The sequence below is a fragment of the Zootoca vivipara genome, chromosome 12, assembly GCF_965207765.1.
Source record: "Zootoca vivipara chromosome 12, rZooViv2.hap1.1, whole genome shotgun sequence".
In the NCBI taxonomy this organism is placed as follows: Eukaryota; Metazoa; Chordata; class Lepidosauria; order Squamata; family Lacertidae; genus Zootoca; species Zootoca vivipara.
The window spans coordinates 32,583,072-32,604,075 of NC_142595.1; the positions used below are offsets into that span (position 1 = coordinate 32,583,072).

The following is a 21,004-nucleotide window of genomic DNA, read 5'->3' on the forward strand; positions in this document are numbered from 1 at the left end:
ACATAGTCAGAGGTTTCATTCACGCACAGTAAGCTCCATGCTGCAGACTATAGCTAAATGCAAGACATTTTAGTTATTCAAGTTTTCCTTCTTATTAGCAGTTCCCTGTCATTCAGTTCAGGCCTGAGCACAATGATGTAACATTTCGGTGCAAAAATGCAACCCAGCAAGCCAGCACTAGAGGCCAAGATAGAGAAAATCTCCACTGCAACCATGTACTTTCCCTTGGAGCTCAGGTAGGATGGAATAAAAGACAACCAAACACTGCAAAAAACCAACAGGCTGAAAGTGATGAACTTGGCTTCATTGAAACTGTCAGGTAGTTTCCTGGCAAAGAAAGCCACAGTGAAGCTGACGATGGCCAGAAAGCCGAGGTAGCCCAACACACAATAAAACATAATTACAGACCCCTCGTTACACTCCAGTACAATTTCCTCAGCAAATGAGTGAATGTTTGTGTCTGGGTATGGGGGAAAGGTTACCAACCAAACAGTACAAATTCCGTTTTGGGGAAGGAAGCAAGATAACATAATGGAATTGGTCAGTCTTTTCCCCACCCACTTCCTCATCTTAGATCCTGGCTTGGTGGCCATGAAAGCCAGAATCACTGTGATAGTTTTTGCCAACACACAAGAAACAGCCACAGAGAAGATGATACCAAAAGCAGTTTGTCGGAAGAGACATGTCACCTTCCCAGGTTGGCCAATAAATAGCAAAGCACACAGGAAACAGAGCAGAAGGGAGATGAGGAGAGTGTAGGTAAGGTCCCGGTTGTTGGCTTTGACGATGGGAGTGTTGTGGTGCCTCACAAACATTCCTAGCACCATAATGGTGATCAAAGATAGGGCAGAAGCCAAACCGGATAGACTGATCCCCAAAGGTTCTTCGAAAGACAAGAAGGTTATAGCCTTGGGAATGCATGCATCTTGGTTTTTGTTTGGATAGTCTTCATTGCTACATTCATAGCAGTCATTCTGGTCTGAAAAAAGGGGTTTTAAGCTTAAAAAGTCATGAACTGCACCAACACATTGATGCTCTGAAGTGTCTGTTATCAATTGTTTTAGAATTTTATGGTTTATAGTAGCAACTTTACAGTGGCTATGAGGACTCAGAATAGTTCCATATTTTTTGCTTATTTTGGTTGTCTTTGGAGAAGTTTGCGATTCCATGAAGAAATGAACTCAATATATTTAAAATAATTCACATACCCTTTTCATAGTATTATAAGTATCAGAGTTCTGGGCATATAAAACAAAATAAAAATAATATATTATATTATAGTATCCCAGAGATCTGTGGCTATATCACAAATAGCACTGTGGCAAGTTCATGGTTTCACACACGAAAAGGTTCGAGATATGAAGCAAGGACTTATTGATGTTTATTTTTAATAAAAATTCAGGAAATTTCATATGGATAACATGCTTCCGTTGACTCTTTTAAGGTGCTGTACCGACAGAATACCTAATTTGCAAGAACATCAGATATCATCCCAATTTTATGGCAGCTTGTCATGCCAAGCCAATTGGGTGTTGTTGTTGTTTTTTAAGGGAAATTGTGTAAGCATCCAAAGTATGTGAAAGTGAACTTGAATAAATACGTATTCCTAAATAAATGTTCCTAAATAGAAGTCTAAGCAGGAATTGAATATGCACAGTTGATGGAAATAAAATAGATAGGAAAGTATTAGATTTTTTTTAAAAAAAGTATTTTATTGTGAGCAGTAAACGAGGGAGGGGAAAGTAGCATCTTGAAAGGAGGGGTGGAAAGTCACTTTTATAATGTGTGTTGAATTTGAATAATTTTGTTGCTAATCTATTAAAAATTCGGAAAATTAATAGAAATAAATTGGCAAAATAAGCAATAGGCCAGACAGGCCCAGAGTAGAAGCCCACCCCCTCACCCCAGTCTCTGTCTGTTTGGGATTGGTCCACAGGGGCAGGCTAGTGGAGGAAGATGGGGCCAGTGGTCAGTTTCAGTGATTGCTCAAGCTGAATGGGATGAGGCAGAGGAACTCTGCGGTGTTGTTACTTTCTGTGAATAAAAACTAATTGCTCACTTCATGCCTCACGTTCTTTCCTGCCCTATGGATGATCTGTGCTTGCCTGACAGCTCCTTGACATATATCCAGAAGTGGTTTTAACATCACGTTAAAGCTCAAATACAATGTGAAACGTAGCAGTCAGACAATTTTTTGGGGAAAATGGAATAGTTCAAGTATACAAAATATTACTTACCCCTTAGTTCTGAAATTTTTCCTTCTGGACATGGGATGCAATCATAGCAACAAAATGGCTCTCCCTCCTTCATTTTCTTTCTAAAGCCAGGGTTGCAATGCTCAGTACATAAAGAAAGAGGCTGGACCTATTTCATACAGGAAATGACAGGATATTAATCTTGAGAACAATATTAGTATATTAATCTTGAGAACAATAACATTGAAATCTTAATGATATGAGGGCTTTTATATGATATTGAAGTAGCATGGGAACTACTCTTCTAAGGCTTCATCTTATGCTGCTGTATTAAACTTGGAAATGCTGGGAGGTTGATGGGGAGAAAAATAGGCATGTTCCAGACCCATCTGCTTTGTACTTCAAGATGGGTGCTTATTGTAGGATGGGTGCTCATCAGAAGAACATAGGAATAAAGTAGTTCTGCTACATCAGACAAAAGGGCCCTCTAGGCCAGCATTGCCTTCTCACAGTGGCCATCATGACTGCTTTCTATCTCTACTGCCTCTGAATGCCAGTTACTGGGAATCCCAAGTGAGGGAGGGCTTTCTATAGGCATCCAGTTGATCGCTTTGGTAATAGGATGGTGAACTACATGTGCCATTGGACTGATCCAAATGCCTATGGAAAGCCCAGAAACAGGACCCGAATGCACCAGCGCTTTCTACTCATGAACCTCCAGCGATGGTGAATGTTGGAAGATTCAGGACACTCACTTCCACAGGAGGCAGTGATGCCTACCCACTTAGATGGCTTTGAAAATGACTGGACGTCAGTGGTCACTCAAAACTGAAATATATTCCAAAGACAAAATTGGATCCTACCTGATTAAACCACTTGTTCCATGTTATTACATCCTCACTGATGCTGAATGCTTGTTCTGGAGGACCCTGGGGATCTATCTTCCCAACCTTCACTCTATGAAAGGTTTGGTTTGGGGAGATAATCCAGTTGATTATATCAAATCCAGCCACCAACTCCCCATTGTGGTCGAAGGAGATCTTATCCCCAGCACTGTTGTTAAATTGGATACCTTTCAGAAAATGATGCAGCTTGATTCAAACAGAAAAGAGAAAAAGCTTAGAATAATTGACAGCTTCATGGAATCTTTAGCCTTAATTACAGTACTTGGATTTTTCTTCAGAAAGGGAAGCACATTTGTTCCAGTTGGTTCTTGATTACGTGGACGTTTCCAGACATATAGCTGTGCATGTGAAGGTTCCTTAGCTACAGGCAGTAACATTCTTCACACAAAGGCTAAGTACTGTGCTACTCTGCAAACACTTGCTTCCATGTTGACAAACCTAGAGGCAAGAATACCTAAATTGGTCTTTTGAGACTGATATCTCTGCCAACTGCTTAATGAGCAAATGTTTGCAGCAGGAGCATCAACACTTTTTAGTGTATGGAGCAATATGCATGAATTATTAAAAAATATGCTTAAAATGTCATTTGAGAAAAATCCAGAAGTGTTTCTATTAGGCTTAGTTTCAAGGGACATCCCTGGTGACAAGAAAAAAAGGGTTTTATATACTATAGCTGCTGCCAGATTACTAATAGCTGAAAATTGGAAAGGGCACAAGATTCCATCGGTAGCAGAGTGGCAATACAAGCTTTGTGAATTCATTGAACTGGCCAAAATGACAACAGCTATTAGTTTCCAATCAAATCAGAAATTAAGAAAAGAATGGGAATGTGTGGAAGAATACATGACAAAACATTGTTCCAAAACAAATTTATTGATATGCATTGCCTGAAGTTTGTAAAGTTAAGATTAAAAGATTAAAAGGAATTAATGGGGAATACGTAAATAATTTTCTTTAACACAATATTAAAGGAATGAAAAACAATGGAAGCTGAGCATGGGTGGAGGAAAGTCACAATGGTACAAATATGGAATATATACGTGTGTGTGTGTGTGTGTGTGTGTGTGTGTGTGTGTGTGTGTCTGTATTGCAAATAATGATTAAAGATGCAATTGAATGTAATATTGCAAAATAAAATGAAAAAAATGCTTCCATCTTTGCTGATTCATTCTTCAATTTTCAGTTACTTGAAATATTCCTGAAATATTTTTAAGAATTGACATGCTCATTCTTCCTTATGAAAATAAGTACAACTGTATATATAATATATGATTTCATATACGGTAGTTAATAGTTGGAAATTAATTCCTAAAATAAGAATTTAGATGGCAGATTTGCTAGTTTGCTAGAGATGCCTTTGAAAATATGTCTATATAACCATTCAGAGTTTGAAATTTTACATCATAATTTACTGTAGTTTTTTAATTAAAGGGAGTAAGAGAATGCATAATATATCCATCTATGAAATGGTTTCTTTGATTCTTAGAGACCCGTGTCTTCCTTAGGGGATCTAATAAATATATTGTGAATTCATTATTAGTAGCTTTTCATATTTTTAAAAAATGTGGTTCTGAATTTTATACGCACACACACACACACACACAAACACTTCATATGTTTTTCCTTTTGGTCAGTTGATCATAATAAACACCAGATTAATTGATTAAGATATATAAACATGTTCAACGGCTGGAAGCAACATTCACTTTTTCTGAAGCGAGGCATTTTCACAGCCACGCCTTTCCCACAGCTGTTTTAAAATAAATTTTAAAAAGATACAGGTTAGCTAATTACAGATCTTCAGTGTCATGTCCAAGTCCTAAGAATAGAGGCAAATGCAACAATTTCTTCTCAATTAATAGGATTTTCAAATAATTAAAAGATTCTGAGTGCTTATGTGCTGAACAGATTTTTCAACCTATGGCCTTCATGACCATTTATGGCTTAACATTTTCTCAAAACTTCTTCTACATTGTTGGTCAAACTAGGTATTGTAACTCGAAGCTGCATTGAAGTGAACTTCTATTGTCTGTAATTACATAGCAGTGTCTCATATTAGTCATACTCTAAATATGGCTATCACTGTATATTTCCCATACAGTTTTAGAAAGGCTATCCACATTTCACCAGATACCAGGTTCTTGTAAAGGAAAGTGTTTATTCTATGGAAAACAGAACTGAAGCTTAGAGCCTCTGTTAAGGTAAATCAAATAAAACCCTCCAGAATGGACTTATTTAAACACTGGTTCGGAGGCAGGTCTTTTGGCTTCCAAATATTGAAGGTCAATCTATCAACAATGCTGTTTGAATATAATTTAGAAAATTGTTGTATTCATCAGTCAGGAGACATGTTGCAGGGGGACTTAAAAATAAAAGATGAAAATGAGAGAACAGGAGGAGTTTGGGGAGACATTTTACACGTGGCAGCCTGCTATTACAACCACATACTGTATACTGTATCTTAAAACATAAGGATGTTTATACCATTACCTGCCATGCGTGTTTATCCTGAAAATTAAGCTCCCTTTTGTCCACCAGCAATTTATGAATGAATCTAGATGAGCACATGGAATGTAAAGCATAAGCCATAGCATATACAGCATTGTAGATGCTATAGCTATGGCCAGTCAAACTCATTTCAAAACAAGTCCCAGGTAGATTTTCCAACTTCTCTTTTCCTGAGCAAACATCACCATCCATCTTGTTCAGAGCTGGGTCTGGGAACACACAGCCAAAAGCCTGTTGCCAGAAATCCCTGATAAAATCATCTCCCTTTGTGTTGGAAGGGTTTCTGCTCTTAACAAATGACTTGAAACCTGGCAGATCATTCGAGTGAATAGTGAAGGATAATACACCATGGATTATGTCGGTCTCCCAAGACTGTTGATAGACCATTGAAGTGAGCTCCATCTGGGCTGTGACTATCCACACTTTGCCTTTTTGTTTATTTGTCGTATGTTCTGAGAGATAGGGAAACCATCTCAAAAACACAATGAGATAAGATTCTCCATAGGCAACCACAACGTTGGCTTTGCTATTGATGACTTTTTCATGTATTTGAGATCCTTTCTCTAGTCTCTCATGAATGTCAGTGATAGTTGTAAATTTGCTACTTCTTTCTATGAAAGCAATACAGATACCATTCCTGGAGAAGACCGGAAACACAGTTTGTACAAATCTTTCTCCATATTCATCATTGGAAGTAAGGATCCCAATCCATGTCCACCCAAAATGTAGAAGTAAAGAGAGAATGCCTGTATACTGAAGAGATCCTTTAGGGGCCATCTGGTAGAAGGAAAGGCCTGGGGGTTTATGATTTATCACCGGAGCAGGGCCATAGATGAGCTAAACATAGATTTTAAATTGGATAGATGTTAGTATTCATATCAGCATTTTCACCATCATTATCATCATCTGCATTTATGCAATTACATGTCACTTTCAGGAGCTTCAGAGTTCTTCACATGCATCACACCAGCAGTTTTCACAACTATTTCGTTAGTAAACTTTATTATTTTTAAAATATAGAAGCTCACACGCTATGGATAAGAAATTAGTAATAGAGTTAGTTGATATTGTAGCCAGGATAAAGTGCATAACGGTTCACCTTGTTACTTCCCTCACAACTCCCTTTTCCTTTTTTTTTTTTAACCCAGCCATGCCACATTCCACAAGGGACTGGTAGAGTGAAATGTAGGGAGTCCAACAACACTTGAAGCCAGAACCAATGACAGGCAGAACCATCTATTTTTAGCTTTGCCTCCGACCTGCTCTTTGTTGAGTTCTACAGGGGTGACATTGAGTCTTAGGAGTAGGAAGCTCACAGGCAGTGCTTCATGGACTGGTTGTAAGTAAGAACATAGGCAGATGATTGAAGGCAAACTGAAGTTGGTGAGGAAGAGTCTCATTCACCGCTATGAACCAGGCTCCACTGCTTTGACTATTACACAATACCAGCTAATGAAGGGGAAATATCTAAACGAACTGGGTGGGTTTATATTTGTATGCTCAAGCACAAGCAAATAAAAACATAAGGACATCAGAGCCCTGCTGGATCAGGTCTAACATCCTGTTTTCACTAACCAAATGCTTATGGAAAATCTGCAAGCAGGATTTGAAGGAAACAGCACTCTCTATGCTTATAATTTCTAGCAACAGATATTCAGAGGCATACTGCTTCCAACAGTGGTTGACATGTGAAATAAAATAATTCTTCATCAAGATCAATTGAGGCTGAACCCTGAATTCCATTCTAGGTGTTTTGCTATTTAGTGATGTGGCTCTAATCATTTAGAGGAATTTCCTCAATATAACACTGGATAGCCTTCATCAAACCGCAGGCTTGTAATTTTTTCATTTTCTATGAAGGTTCCACTATGTTTTCAAGATCCTCATCCATAAACATGTTTCTTAGCTTACACTTGTCTTTTAGCACAAATACACACGTTTCTGCCTCCAAACCATACACTTTTATCTGTGTTGACAACGAAGTAATAAAACAAGTGTAAAAACCCCACATCCCACTTATACAGAGACACCCATACAGAATGTAACTTAACTGGGGAATCTTGTAGGGATCCAGTACAGTTGCCACATGAAGAGAGGTTAAAGGGTCTAATCCTCCGACAACTGCCATTAGTTTATTCTGGATGTTGCATATGTAATTGGGGGCAAATTTCTTCACTGTGGACATTAGCTGTATTGTGGCATGAAAGGTCCTTTTTGCATTGAAATAGCTGTCATATATGTGGAAACCCAAGGTGTGATTGGGTAAGATCTGAGGGTCTTCATTGATCTCCTTGACTGCAAATGACAAGGCCAAGATGTGCTGGTAATTCTTAGGCACTACTCTAAATGGAACATTTAAGTGAATATAAGAAGGTATTTTAAATAGATTGTTAAAGTTACATTTTGAACCCCATGTTGCCCTCTTTCCCCCCCCCTCAATATCCTTTGTTATTATTGCAATACTAATGTACACATTTCTTCTTAGCCTTAGATGGTCTAAGCAAAAATGAAATAATTAAAGAATATCAGCTATTCTTCTTCGGAATGCAACACTTTCAATACTAACATGTACTAAAATGAACTATATGATTCAAAAACTTCAGAAGCTGGTATACCCTCATTCTAATAGAGATAAATAGATGAAGACCACTATTGCTGTAGCCCCCCAACCCCACTCAAATAATCTTTTTTTTTTAACTTTTATAAAATCGTTCCCTCTGGTTCAGATTCCTAATTGAAACCAAAACCTTTTTCAAAAGTTACTTACGCAAGCTCTTCAAATAATACTGGTGGAGGTTCTTGATCAAAGGTTATTGAGCTGGAGATGATGAAGGTCTGAGAAGCCATGCCACCAATGATGAAGTCTCCCAGCTGGTGATACTTGTGAAGTGGTGGGTGTGGATCTCTTAATATGCATTTAATGGTTTGGCCCTTACATGCCATGTGAGGAAGTAGTACAAGAATCAAGACTGTTAATGCCACCATTCTGAATACTAATCTTCTCTCTAAACAATCTCCTATTCCATTTCAGGAGACTCAGGTGAATCACCGTCTTTTCATATTCTCTAGTAGCATATCTAAATCTTCTTGTATATCAATCTTTCTAGACTGTGGGAATTGTTTTGATTCTGACCATAGCAAATTCTCAGGGAGCAAGGAGTTAATTACAGTCCTTTTCATAATTATCAGAGAGGGTGATCAATAATTTAAAGTTGGTGCTCCGAATGGGAATTGCTGAAGAAACAATGTTTGTTATATCGGGGGGGGGGGAGAGTTTTCTCTTCCACATAGTTGGGTAGGAAGGGATCCAGTTTGAGTTTGGAACTCAAACACATGAGTTGGGAATGATGCAGTGCATGGAAAGAAAACTGTTCTCTGTGGGGAACATGATGATGAAGCAGATCCCTGGAGGGTGAAGGATTTAATTCTCCACAGAGCAGAGGGTTAAATCCTGCTCAGTTAGACTCTGTGTGTGTGTTCCCTTACTGGAAAGCAGGTGCATGCAGCTAAAGCTCCTTCTTCCCACCTGACACTCCACCCCCAGAGAGGCCTGGCTCACGCTGGGATGTCTGACCTGGGGTGATCACAGACTGCCTCCCACTGGAATAAGTTGAAGCCCGTATCTCCTTCAAATTGACTAGATTTAGTTTGGGTTTTGACTGAACCTGATGCAAATTGCTATTTGTTATGATGCATGCAACTGTACGATGAATTTGAAACTTCTGAGAGAAACTGATCACATCAAGTTCTCTGCCCTGGCTCCCAACTTTACCAAAAGCAGCAAGAGGCTCTTGCTTGTAAATAAGAAATATACCTTTATTCATGCAGATAACGATATAGAATGGATCAGCAGCAGACACACAGCTCAGGAATCATGCTGGGACAAAGGTTGGTCTGCCTCAAAGTTTCCCAAGCTTGGGTCTCCAACTGTTTTTGGACTACAACTCCCATCATTCCTAGCTAGCAGGAGCAGTGATCAGGGATGATGGGAATTGTAGTCCAAAAACAGTTGGAAGATTGGAAAACCCAGGTCTAGCTTGATATTCTACATTTAAGAGCTGAAGGAGCACTCGCCAACAAGATAGATGATTAAGCAATGCATCCCTGCTGAACATCAATATGACCCTCACTGCCAAAATGTGCTTTACTTTACATCTATGAAGAGGGTAGAATATAGGGTGGGGTATTTTTTGGGGGGGTTGTGTTTTAAATCCCACTATTGAACCCATCCTGCACACCAGTGATGTAAGGAAAATAAAGGCATATGTTAACTCAGATGAGGCTTTCTCTAGCAATACAATAACGCTCTGAGTGATAATTCATACACAAAATTTCCTGAGTGGCAGAAAATACCAGAACACAAAGACATTGTGATTATTCAGACCTTCCTTTTTATTAGCTGTTCCCTGTTGTTCAGCTCAGGCCTCAGCACAATGATATAACATTTGGGGAGAAAGATACAACCTAGGAGTCCAGCACCAGAGGCTAAGATAGAAAAGATTTCCACAGCTACCATATATTTCCCCTTTGAACTCAGGTAGGATGGAATAAAGGAGAGCCAAACACTACAAAATACCAACATGCTGAAAGTAATGAATTTGGCTTCATTGAAACTATTGGGCAATTTCCTGGCAAAGAACGCCACAACAAAGCTGATTATGGCCAGGAAACTGATATAACCCAAAACACAGTAAAACATAGTCATAGAACCCTCATTGCATTCTAATATAATTTCTTCAGTAACTGAGTGCATGTCAACATCGGAAAATGGGGGTGAGGTGATCAGCCATACAGTACAAATGCCTGCTTGAATAAGGGAGCAGGAAAGAACAACAGCATTGGCAAGTCTTCTCCCCACCCACTTCCTCATCCTGGAGCCTGGTTTGGTAGCCATGAAAGCAAGAACCACAGTAGTGGTTTTTGCCAACACACAAGAAACAGCCACAGAGAAGATCATGCCAAAAGTGGTTTGTCGGAGGAGACACAACACCTGCTTAGGATGTCCAATGAATAGCAATGCAGAAAGGAAGCAGAGCAGGATTGAGATAAGGAGAGTATAGGCAAGGTTCCGGTTGTTGGCCTTGACAATGGGAGTGTTGTGGTGCTTCAGAAATATTCCCAGCACCAAGATTGTGATCTGACAAAAGAAAAGAGCAAAGAAGGCTAAACTGATGCCCAGTGGTTCTTTATACGATAGAAAGGAAATGAACTTGGGAAGACAGAAATCCCTGGTTTTGCTTGGATAGGTTTTTGCTGTGCATGTAGAACAGGCATTCATGTCTGAAAAACAAAAGGCATGGGCTTCATTTCAAATTGATTCCAGGCATCTCACAAGCATACTGCAAGGTTTTCTCTTCTACACCTAAATAATCCATTCATATTAGGATATTCCTTTTGTGTCAGACTTCTCAAAATATGGAAGGGCAGGAGTTGGTTATGTGGATTGCCATCTACCTTTCTGGAAATCTTATGATCTCATGTATTTCAGAGCTCTATGAATCTGCAAGGCAGTGAGCTAAGATTAAAGACTATTCACATTTAGGAGCCCTGTTCTGTGGCCAATAAGCATGGGACACCTTTGTCTGACTGGTCAGTGGCCCAAAGATTACACCAAAATACTGGGCAAGGTTCTGCCCAGTATCTTCTGTGTTTGGTGGGCTCATGGGGAAAAGCTGTCCCATGAGCCCTTGCTGCAGAGAGGAGTGGAAATCCTGTATAAGGCTTCTTCAATTGGAGATCACAGCCATTTTGCTTGAGAGGGCTGGAAAGGATTTCTTTTCCCTCAGCCTGATTGGCACTTGGTTGGGTTTTTTCTTCACCTTTCCCTCAATGGAATTATGGCTTTCCATGGTTAGGCAGAGTTATATTGTTTGTATGAGGGCGGAAATGGCATTGGGTAGGATCAACATAGTATAGGGGGCCCTCATAAGGGGCCTGAAGAGAGGATTGACCATGGCAAACCCAAGCGTGTGTTTGGTATCTGCCTGGTTGGAATCTGCACTCTGGTCCCCCAGTGAGACCTTGCTTGCTTCTGTGTCCCATGACAAGGTTCAACACTAGCCGACTTCTGCCATACAGATTTGGAGCAATCCAAACCCAGTGGATCCGTTCCATCAACATGGGGCTTGTGGAATGATGAACCGACCCTGGGACAAAATGCTATGCCAACCCTTGCCATGCCTGCTGCTGAAAATAAAGAATTGGCCTTATTTTATCCCATCACCATTGTTCAGTCTGATTATTTAGCTGCTCTCATGGGTCACATAATGTGCCTGTCTAGGCGATTTCTTTGCTCATTTTCATTTCCAAAGTGATTATATATATATATATATATATATATATATATATATATATATCACAGAGGAGTATACCAGGAAAGGGTTTTTATCCCATCTCATAATATAACATCATCTTTACTTGTTTTTGGACACCACAAGAATTGAATGTATGTGTGCAGATGAACCCCAACAGGATGAAACTCATAGGAATTTCTACACCTTTTAATATAATGCCCTGATGAACAGGCCGTGTTTTAAATATATTGGGGTTAGCATGTATACTATTTGGACCAAGTCTTCTGCATCTATTACATTCACTTTTTCTTCTGCTTTGTGGTGCTGAAATTTTAATGTGTTTCCTTGATCATGACCAAACTTTTCCCAACTTTGTTCACTCTATTTCTTACCCTTCTGGTCTGAAATCTTTCCTTCTGGACATGGGATGCAATCATAGCAGCAAAACGGTTTTCCCTCCTTCACTTTCTTGCTGGAACCTGGATAGCAACTCTCAGAACATACAGAAAGAGGCTGGGCCTAATTCGGAAGTGAAAGACTAGAATGATTATCTTGAGAAGGAGCCTCAAATTCTTAAGATGATCTTCATGTATAACTGAAACCAAACTGGGACCACTCTTCCATAACTTCATCTGGCATCCTTCTGAGATGTGAAATAACCAGGGCTGTGCCAGGTATTCCAAGTGTGGTCACGCCATAGGTTTCAATACTGTCAACAAGATATTGCTGGGTTGTTTTTTTTCCAACCCCTTTTCTAATGATTCCTAATTTAGAATTTGCCTTTTTCACAGCTGCTGCACACTTGATCAATATCTTAAGTGAAGTACACACTGTGACCCAAACGTCTCATTCGTGTTCAGTCACAAATATAATGTGAGAAGAAGAGTTTGGATTTGATATCCCACTTTATCACTACCCGAAGGAATCTCAAAGCGGCTAACATTCTCCTTTCCCTTCCTCCCCCACAAGAAACACTCTGGGAGGTGGGTGGGGCTGAGAGACTTCAAAGAAGTGTGATTAGCCCAAGGTCACCCAGCAGCTGCATGGGGAGGAGCGGAGACACGAACCCGGTTCCCCAGATTACAAGTCTACTGCTCTTGACCACTACACCACAGTGAGTGAATGTTCATTCCAACCACAGTTGGAATGTTCAGAAGAGTTCTGGTTGCTGCACCTCAAAAAGTATATTGATGAACTGAAGAGAGTTCAGAGAAGAACAACCAAAGTCATCAAAGCCAAAATATCATACACTGATGCGAAATGTTGGAATATTCATGACAAAAGGTTGTATTTCTTCATACAACACATAATTAAACTCTAAAATTCGCCAGCCAAAATTAGCACTGGCTACAAGCCTGGATGCCTTTAAAAGAGGATTAGACAAATTAATGCAGGATAAGCCTATCAAGGGCTACTAGCAAATTTCTACCACAACTGTTGGAAGCAACAATCGTCTGAACCAGGCAGAGGGCCTTCTCAGTAGTGGTGCCTGCCTTGTGGAATGCCCTCCCATCAGATGACAAGGAAATAAACTACATAACTTTTAGAAGACATCTGAAAGCAGCTCTGTTTAGGGAAGTTTTTAATGCTTGATCTTTTATCATGTTTTCAGTATTCTGTTGGGAGCCACCCAGAATGGCTGGGGAAACCCAGCCAGATGAGTGGGGTATAAATTATTGTTATTATTATTATTATTATTATTATTATTATTATTATTATTATTCCTATCACTAGAAATTGCAAATGGAGAGAACACTACTGCACTCAGGTCCTGCTTTCAGTCTTCTCATAGACATCTAGTTGCCTGTTGTGGCATTGCGTGTGTAATCAAACTAGCACAAACATATGTTTACTCTTTGCACTACATTTAATATATTCAACAGCAAAGGAAACAGTGCAGAAGTTTTTTGAGTCTTACTTTCTACATAAGTTGTATCATTTCTAATCAAAACTCGGTATTTGTCATGGGCTGCAAATTGTCCATTCGATGAAACTGAATGGTTTTCCCAAGCAGTTCACAACTGAATCCTACCTGATTAAACCATTTGTGCCATGTGATGGCATCCTTGTTGATGGTGAACACTTGGTCTGGAGAACCATGGGAATCCATTCTCCCAACTTTCACTCTATGAAAGGATTGGTTTGAGGAAATAATCCAGTTAATAATATCAAATCCAGTCACTAGCTCCCCATTCTGGTCAAAGGAGATCTTGTCTCCAGCACTGTTGTTAAAGGAGACAATTTTCAGAAAGTGATGGAGCTGAGTTGAAAAAGAAAAGGAGCTTAGGAGAGGCTGTATTTCTGTGGAATCATTCACAGTAAGTCATGCAAACATCTCCTGTGGGTGGAAGCAACCCATTTACCTCCTATTCTGAATTGCAGGACCCCAAAATGGCACCAGGTGAGAGAAGATATACATTAGGAGGAAAGGGGAAAGAAATACAAACATCAGGATCTGCTGCCCTGATGGATCCTGCCACATAAGGCCTCACTTTGCACTTTTGGCCAGTCACTCTTAATTTAAAGCCATTTAGTGTTTTAAAGGTTAAAGAGTGCACTTTAAATTAGGTATCAAATATATTTGATGTATCAATCGCCTTTTTCACCATATATAATTAATTTAGCACTTATTCATCGCTGAGGGTTAAACCACTGAGCCTAGGGCTTGCCGATGAGAAGGAAAGCAGTACGAATACCCGTGACGGGGTGAACTCCCATTGCTTGGTCCCTGCTCCTGCCAACCTAGCAGTTCGAAAGCACGTCAAAGTGCAAGTAGATAAATAGGTACCACTATGGCGGGAAGGTAAACAGTATTTCCGTGCGCTGCTCTGGTTCGCCAGAAGCGGCTTTGTCATGCCAGCCACATGACCTGGAAGCTGTACACCGGCTCCCTCGGCTAATAATGTGAGATGAGCACCACAACCGCAGAGTCGGTCACAACTGGACCTAATGGTCAGTGGTCCCTTTACCTTTAAAACTTATTCAGTATGGTCAAAAACCATAGTAGAGCTGCCCTTAGTAAACTGGATTCTGGCTGTAGTTGTGGAGTTCCAAAGGTTCTATCTTCTACTGGACAACACCTTCTTCTAAATGACACCTGTCTCTTCTACACAACATTACTGAATCTGAAACCCTCTTACCAGCAAATACACACTCTTCTTACCGGACTCACAATGTAGTTGTGACAGTTTCTGAGAGCCAAGAGGCACCATGAATCAGAGGTAGCATGAATTAGTAAATGTATAGCAGCAGAAGTATAATGTGTATATTTTAAGTTCATCAGTGGAAAAAGAGGGAAGCAGCTCAGTCAGTTGAGCATGAGACTCCTAGTCACAGGGCTGGGAGTTCTAGCCCCATGTTGGGCAAATAGATTACCCTAGTGACTCCTACCAAATCTACCATTCTATTATCTCAGAACATGCTAACACTAATATAGAAAAAGAAGATGGAAAGGAGAGAATTAGTTTGGGGTAGGTCTACCTTAGGTTCGGAATTGTTTACGGGTGGAATATTCTGAAAGTGGCTAAAATGATCAACAACTTTGCCAATCGTATATAATAAAGTGTAAGTGTCTCTGCATCCAGTCCCTGTGTCCGTGCTACTGCACATGTGCCCCACAGACACAGGGATTGGATGCAGAGACTGTGCGCTCCCCCCCTCTGCCTACCATTTACCTGCAGCTGCCAACCGCCGCTCCCGGCTGCACCCCCCCCCCAGCGACGAGCAGCAGGCGGGCGTCACACACACGCAATCCCCCCTTCGGTCTCCGAAGCCCCGTCTCATGCTGGAGGTGCGCAGTGAGGCGGCGGGGGAGAGAAGCGCTCCTTCGCCGACGAAGCCGAAGCGGCAGCGGGCGCTTTCTTGGCGAAGGCAAGCAGGTGGGCTGTCTGCCCACTTGCCTTTGCTGAGGAAGTGCCCGCTGCCGCTTTGACTCAGCGGCAGCAGCACTTCCTCAGTGAAGGCAAGCAGGCAGACAGCCCGCCTGCTCGCCTTCACCAAGGAAGCCGAAGCAGCAGCAGGCACCGAGGGAAGCCGGCTTTGGCTTGGCAGTGGCGGGAAGAAGGGGAGGAATTCCTCCCCTTCTTCCTGCCGCCACCAAGCCAGTCCCCGAGCCGAAGTGCGGCGCGGCGGGGGCTTTTCGCCATTTGCCGCCGGCCAGGGCTTCCCCTCCGTTCCCGCCCGGCTAGCGCCCGTTTACTTAACGGGCTGAATGACACTAGTGCTCAATAATTTTGCGGGGGGGGGGGGAATCTGAACAATTTTTGTGTCCAGATTTTCAACTTTAGAAATATGGCAACCCTAGTTTCGGGAGACCTTTATTAGACAGAATAAAAAGAGACCTGCTAGATCAGTCAAAAACCCTCCCTGGTCCAGCATACAGTTCTTAAAGTAGATTATAGGCTTGGAATAGATTACCCTAGTAGTCCCTTCCAACTCTACAATTCTATCGTCTCAGAGCCTGCTCACAGTAACATGAAAAAGAACATGTAACTTAGAGGAAGGGAAGAGTTTCTGGAGACCTTTTAAAGGTAAAGGTAAAGGGACCCCTGACCATTAGGTCCAGTTGTGACCGACTCTGGGGTTGCGGCACTCATCTCGCTTGACTGGCCAAGGGAGCCGGCGTACAGCTTCCAGGTCATGTGGCCAGCATGACAAAGTCGCTTCTGGCAAACCAGAGCAGCACATGGAAACGCCGTTTACCTTCCCGCTGGAGCACTACCTATTTATCTACTTGCACTTTGACGTGCTTTACGAAGTGCTAGGTTGGCAGGAGCAGGGTCCAAGCAACGGGAGCTCACCCCGTAGAGGGGATTCGAACCGCCAACCTTCTGATTGACAAGCCCTAGGCTCTGTGGTTTAACCCACAGCACCCCCCGCGTCCCTTTTACCGAAGGAGACCTTTTACCAAAAATAATCAACAGAAACCTACTAGATCACTCCATAGCCTATTTAGTGCAGCGTATGGTTCTTGCAATGCCCAACCAGATGTCAACAGGAAGCCCACAAGAAGGATCTCATTGGAGCATATTGTTATATATTCTGAGAGGTATTTAGCCTTCCAACAGGAGGATCCTCATCCCTTTACCTGCAACACCTGCTGATTCTGAAGGTTCATCCCCCTTCCATCAACCAATGAGTGATGATTCAGTCGAGATGAAGACATGGAGTGTAAAGCATGTGCCACAGCATAAACAGCATTGTAGATGCTGTAGCTGTGGCTAGTCAAGCTCATTTCAAAAAATGTCCCAGGAAGGCTTTCCAACTTCTCTTTTCCTGTGCAAATATCTCCATTCACCTTGTCCCCATCTACACTTAGGAATACACAGCCAAAGGCCTGCTGCCAGAAATCCCTGATAAAGCCATCTCCTGTTGTGCTTGATGGGCTTTTGCTTTCAATAAATGTCTTGAATCCTGGCAGATCACTGGAGTGAACAGAGAAGGACAGAACACCATGGACTATGTCTGTATCCCAAGTTCTTTGAAACACCATTGAAGTGAGCTCTATCTGAACTGTTAATATCCACACTTTATTTATTGTACATTCTCTTTCTGAGGCATATGGTAGCCACCTCAAATACACAATGAGATAGGATTCTCCATTAGCAACTACTACATTGGCTGTGCTGTCAATGATTTTATCATTTATTTTGGCTCCCTCACTTAGCTTCTCATACATTTCTGTGACAACGGTAAATTTGTCGCTTCTTTCTATGAAGGCAAAACAAATACCCTTTCTGGAGAATACTGGAAACACTGTCTGCATAAATCTTTCTCCATATTCATCATTGGATGTAAGGACCCCAATCCATGTCCATTTGAAATAGAGAAGCAAAGTCAGAATGCCTGCATGCTGAAGAGCGTCTTTAGGAGACATTTGGTAGAAGGAAAGGCCTGTGGTTTTATCATTCATCACTGGAGCAGGGCCATAGATCAGCTTAAAAAAGGAAATAAGAATGAATGAATAGGAGCCCAACTTTGGAACAAAGAATGTCTTTCTTCAAACTGTTGGAGTATAAGTTTTTAATTACAAGCACAGTTGAATTTGCTACCAGGGAGTGTTGTGGAGTCTCCTTCTTTGGAGGTCTTTAAGCAGAGGCTTGACAGGCATATGTCAAGAATGCTTTTATGGTGTTTCCTGCTTGGCAGGGGGTTGAACTGGATGGCCCTTGTGGTCTCTTCCAACTCTATGATTCTATGATTCTAATAGTTTCAATGGAGGCTGTTTCAGTTGGGCAAATGGGGCAATGCCTTTCCAACCTGTCTTTTCTAAGAAAGTCTATACCTGCCTGCCATCTTTCTTACAACAAGTTAGGGGATTGGTCTGCCTGTCATTGGCCCTGGCTGCAGTTATTCCTGATGTCCCTGCCTTCTACCTACCTACCCGTCATAACTAGACAATTTACTTTCTTCTGTAGGTGCTGTTATATTTCCAACACTCACATTTATAATTATCTGTATCTCAGCTTCCATTTGACATTCCTACACAAAGAAATATTTCCTACATGCTTTCACCCACTTCAGTTTCCCAACCCATCATTTTGCCTATGTGGTGATAATAAGCATTTAAATGGATGAACTCCCATATTCCACATAAAGATAGTGACATGTACACAACCTACCTGTGGAACCTTATAGATATCCAATACAGTTGCAATATGATGAGAAATTAGAGGGTCCAGACCCCCAACAACTGCTATTAATTTATTGTGGGTGTCACATATGTAGTTGGGAACTATTTTTTCCATTGAAGACATAAGCTGTATTGTGGCATGATAGGTATTCTTTGCATTGAAGTAACTGTCATAAATGTGGAAGCCCAAGGAAATATTGGGTAAAATCTGAGAGTTTTCATTTATCTCCTTTACAGCAAATGCCAAAGCCAGGATGTGCTGGTAATTCTTAGGCACTACCCTAAAAAAAAGTACAGCTTATTAGGATATCCCACACATTGTAAAATGTGGACTATGTTCCTTCCTTACATTATATTTATATACAAACTTTCTTTAGGCAATTCTTAGCCTTACATAGGCTGCACAAATATTAGACAACTGTATTCTCCTTTACAACAATGCACTCAATATACTTTATTGATAAGTTACCAAAATAAAGTTCCATGTGTTATCATGAACCATACAATTTGACATTTTCAGAAGACTGTATTCGATGCATGTGAACACCTACTCCCATTCTTGATATATATCTAATTCTATGACATTACTGAATCTTTGCTTAAGAATGCCTCAGAGTACAGAACACTTTATAAGTTCTTGGTGAAGTAACCTGCACCAGTTTAAGATGAAATCTATATTTTAACAACATGTTCAGAGTGTGGTGATAACTGCACTAGAATTAGAATTGTATTCTGTATTAGGAGAAACTTCCATGTTTTGTAAAACTGTTGGCATCTCCTTCCTTATTATATACAAATATATAAACACCCCCAGCTCTCTTACAAAGACATTTTGAAATTGTATAAGAAAATGAAATCAAACAGAACAAGTGGTAAGAAATACAAATTAAGATAGCTTATCACTGACCATTAATATTTTTGGCCTCATTGATGGTAGTTTCTAAAATGTTTAAGTGGAGGAAGCCATCACTAGTATTGTCAAAACCAGATGAACTTGATCTGTCTCCATTCTGAATATAATTAAATTAGTTTTTCAAGTTCACCACATGAAAATTGTTTGATAAACTTGGGGAAAGACAGTAATTTACATCCTTAATGGAAACAGAAATTGTAACAATCAACAATAACAACAACAACAACAAGGTCTTACGCAAGCTCTTCAGAGGACACAGGTGGAGGTGCTTCAATGAAGGTTAGCTTGTTGGAGATTATGAAGGTCTGTGAAGTGATGCCACCAATTATGTTACCTCCCAACTGATGATACTCATGAAGTGGATTGTGTGGAGCTCTTACCATGCAGTTAATGTGAGGCTTGCATTCCACGTGAGGAATTAGTACCAGTATCAAGACTACTAATGTCACCATCCTCAGTAAACATTTCCTCTCTAAACAGAGATTGTGTTTAGACTCAAACAGGTGGTTCCTTGTCCCCCCCCCTTGAAGTCCCTGCTCCTATTAAAGTGAATATTTATATTATCCTTCAAACACTGTGTTATTACTTTTGCTTCTGTCCACTGAAACTCCTCGGGGAGGAGCATTGCCAGTAAGTTGAATTAATTATAGTCCTTTTCACAATTCTTCTTCTTTGGCAATCACTCAATTACAGGAGTAGGTAATCATCAACTTAATATTGTTTTCCATGAATGGAGTTGCAAAAAAAAGAAGTTGTTTGCGGCATCTGAACTGAGGGTGCCCCCCCCCCATGTAGTTTTATAGAAAGGGATCTCCATAGCAGTTCAAACTTCGGGCCCCCCAAAATATACTTCCTTTTAACTCGCATGGATTTTCCAACATTCAGTTTTATTGGATGACAGTGCCAGCAACACGTCTTGAGCAGTTCAAGTTGATGCTACAGTTTTCCCTCTTTGGGGGGAAACACATAGGCAAACCTCCAAGAGATGTTCCTGCAGGCCCTAGGAGAGCAGGAGGCTCCTGCTGATTTGGGTGATGTAAAAAGTGCCAGTGATGTTGCCCTTTGGGTACTTCCAGATGGCTTTGTGGGGTGCTTTCCAATGCTTGGGAAAGCAGCCCATGTCACCTGGGATAGTCATATGACTTTGTTTAGCCCCATGAAGCTCTTCAGAGATGCTTGAAGTAAGCATGGAGGGATTTCTAGCCACCAACTTGAGCGGGCTGTGCCAGGGGTTTCTAAATTACGTGCCTCCAGACAAAGCCTGGTGGCAGGATTTTGATTTGTGGTGTGGGGCAGGAGATGAAGTAGAATTGCCCTGCAGTAGAAAAGGGGAGAGAATTGGAGAGGTACCCCACGGTGTTAGTAAGAAAGAAGATATGATCACAATTTCCCCAACATTCCTTCTTCATGATGCTCTGCAGGCAGCTATGGAGATTTCTTTGGGGCAAGAATGTGAGGGAAAGCCAAAGAAAATTTAACAGCTCCAGGAAGAAGGAAACCGCAATTTTGGCCAGTTAATCTACTGGAACTGAGAACTTTGAGAAACCCTAGGGCAAAGA

General features: G+C 41.0%; 2 protein-coding genes across 2 annotated transcripts; both read right to left on the bottom strand.

The window, feature by feature from the left end:
• Positions 1 to 77: 77 nt before the first annotated feature.
• LOC118095447 (vomeronasal type-2 receptor 26-like) lies at positions 78 to 8,455 on the bottom strand. Its single transcript, XM_035136697.2, has 6 exons — positions 8,376 to 8,455; positions 7,686 to 7,950; positions 5,591 to 6,445; positions 3,059 to 3,286; positions 2,238 to 2,364; positions 78 to 979 (listed from the first exon to the last, which is right to left on the bottom strand). Exons 1-6 carry the CDS (start codon positions 8,453 to 8,455, stop codon positions 78 to 80), a joined length of 2,457 nt encoding a protein of 818 aa, XP_034992588.2.
• Positions 8,456 to 9,986: 1,531 nt separating this feature from the next.
• LOC118095448 (vomeronasal type-2 receptor 26-like) lies at positions 9,987 to 19,897 on the bottom strand. The gene is made up of 6 exons (XM_088654709.1): positions 19,683 to 19,897; positions 18,522 to 18,813; positions 16,988 to 17,836; positions 13,934 to 14,161; positions 12,294 to 12,420; positions 9,987 to 10,888 (listed from the first exon to the last, which is right to left on the bottom strand). Exons 1-6 carry the CDS (start codon positions 19,895 to 19,897, stop codon positions 9,987 to 9,989), a joined length of 2,613 nt encoding a protein of 870 aa, XP_088510835.1.
• Between the last annotated feature and the right edge of the window lie 1,107 nt (positions 19,898 to 21,004).

What these genes read in the sequence shown, in the direction of transcription:
- LOC118095447 (XM_035136697.2), bottom strand. Translation starts at nt 8,455, where the DNA reads ATGGCTTCTCAGACCTTCATCATCTCCAGCTCAATAACCTTTGATCAA. An exon ending in AGGATAAACACGCATGGCAG is followed by an intron (nt 3,287 to 5,590) that starts GTAATGGTATAA and finishes GTTTGAATCAAG; the next exon opens with CTGCATCATTTTCTGAAAGG. An exon ending in GGAACAAGTGGTTTAATCAG is followed by an intron (nt 2,365 to 3,058) that starts GTAGGATCCAAT and finishes TGTATGAAATAG; the next exon opens with GTCCAGCCTCTTTCTTTATG.
- LOC118095448 (XM_088654709.1), bottom strand. Translation starts at nt 19,897, where the DNA reads ATGGTGACATTAGTAGTCTTGATACTGGTACTAATTCCTCACGTGGAA. An exon ending in ATATCTATAAGGTTCCACAG is followed by an intron (nt 17,837 to 18,521) that starts GTAGGTTGTGTA and finishes TCCTTTTTTAAG; the next exon opens with CTGATCTATGGCCCTGCTCC. An exon ending in AGAATCAGCAGGTGTTGCAG is followed by an intron (nt 14,162 to 16,987) that starts GTAAAGGGATGA and finishes TTTTCAACTCAG; the next exon opens with CTCCATCACTTTCTGAAAAT.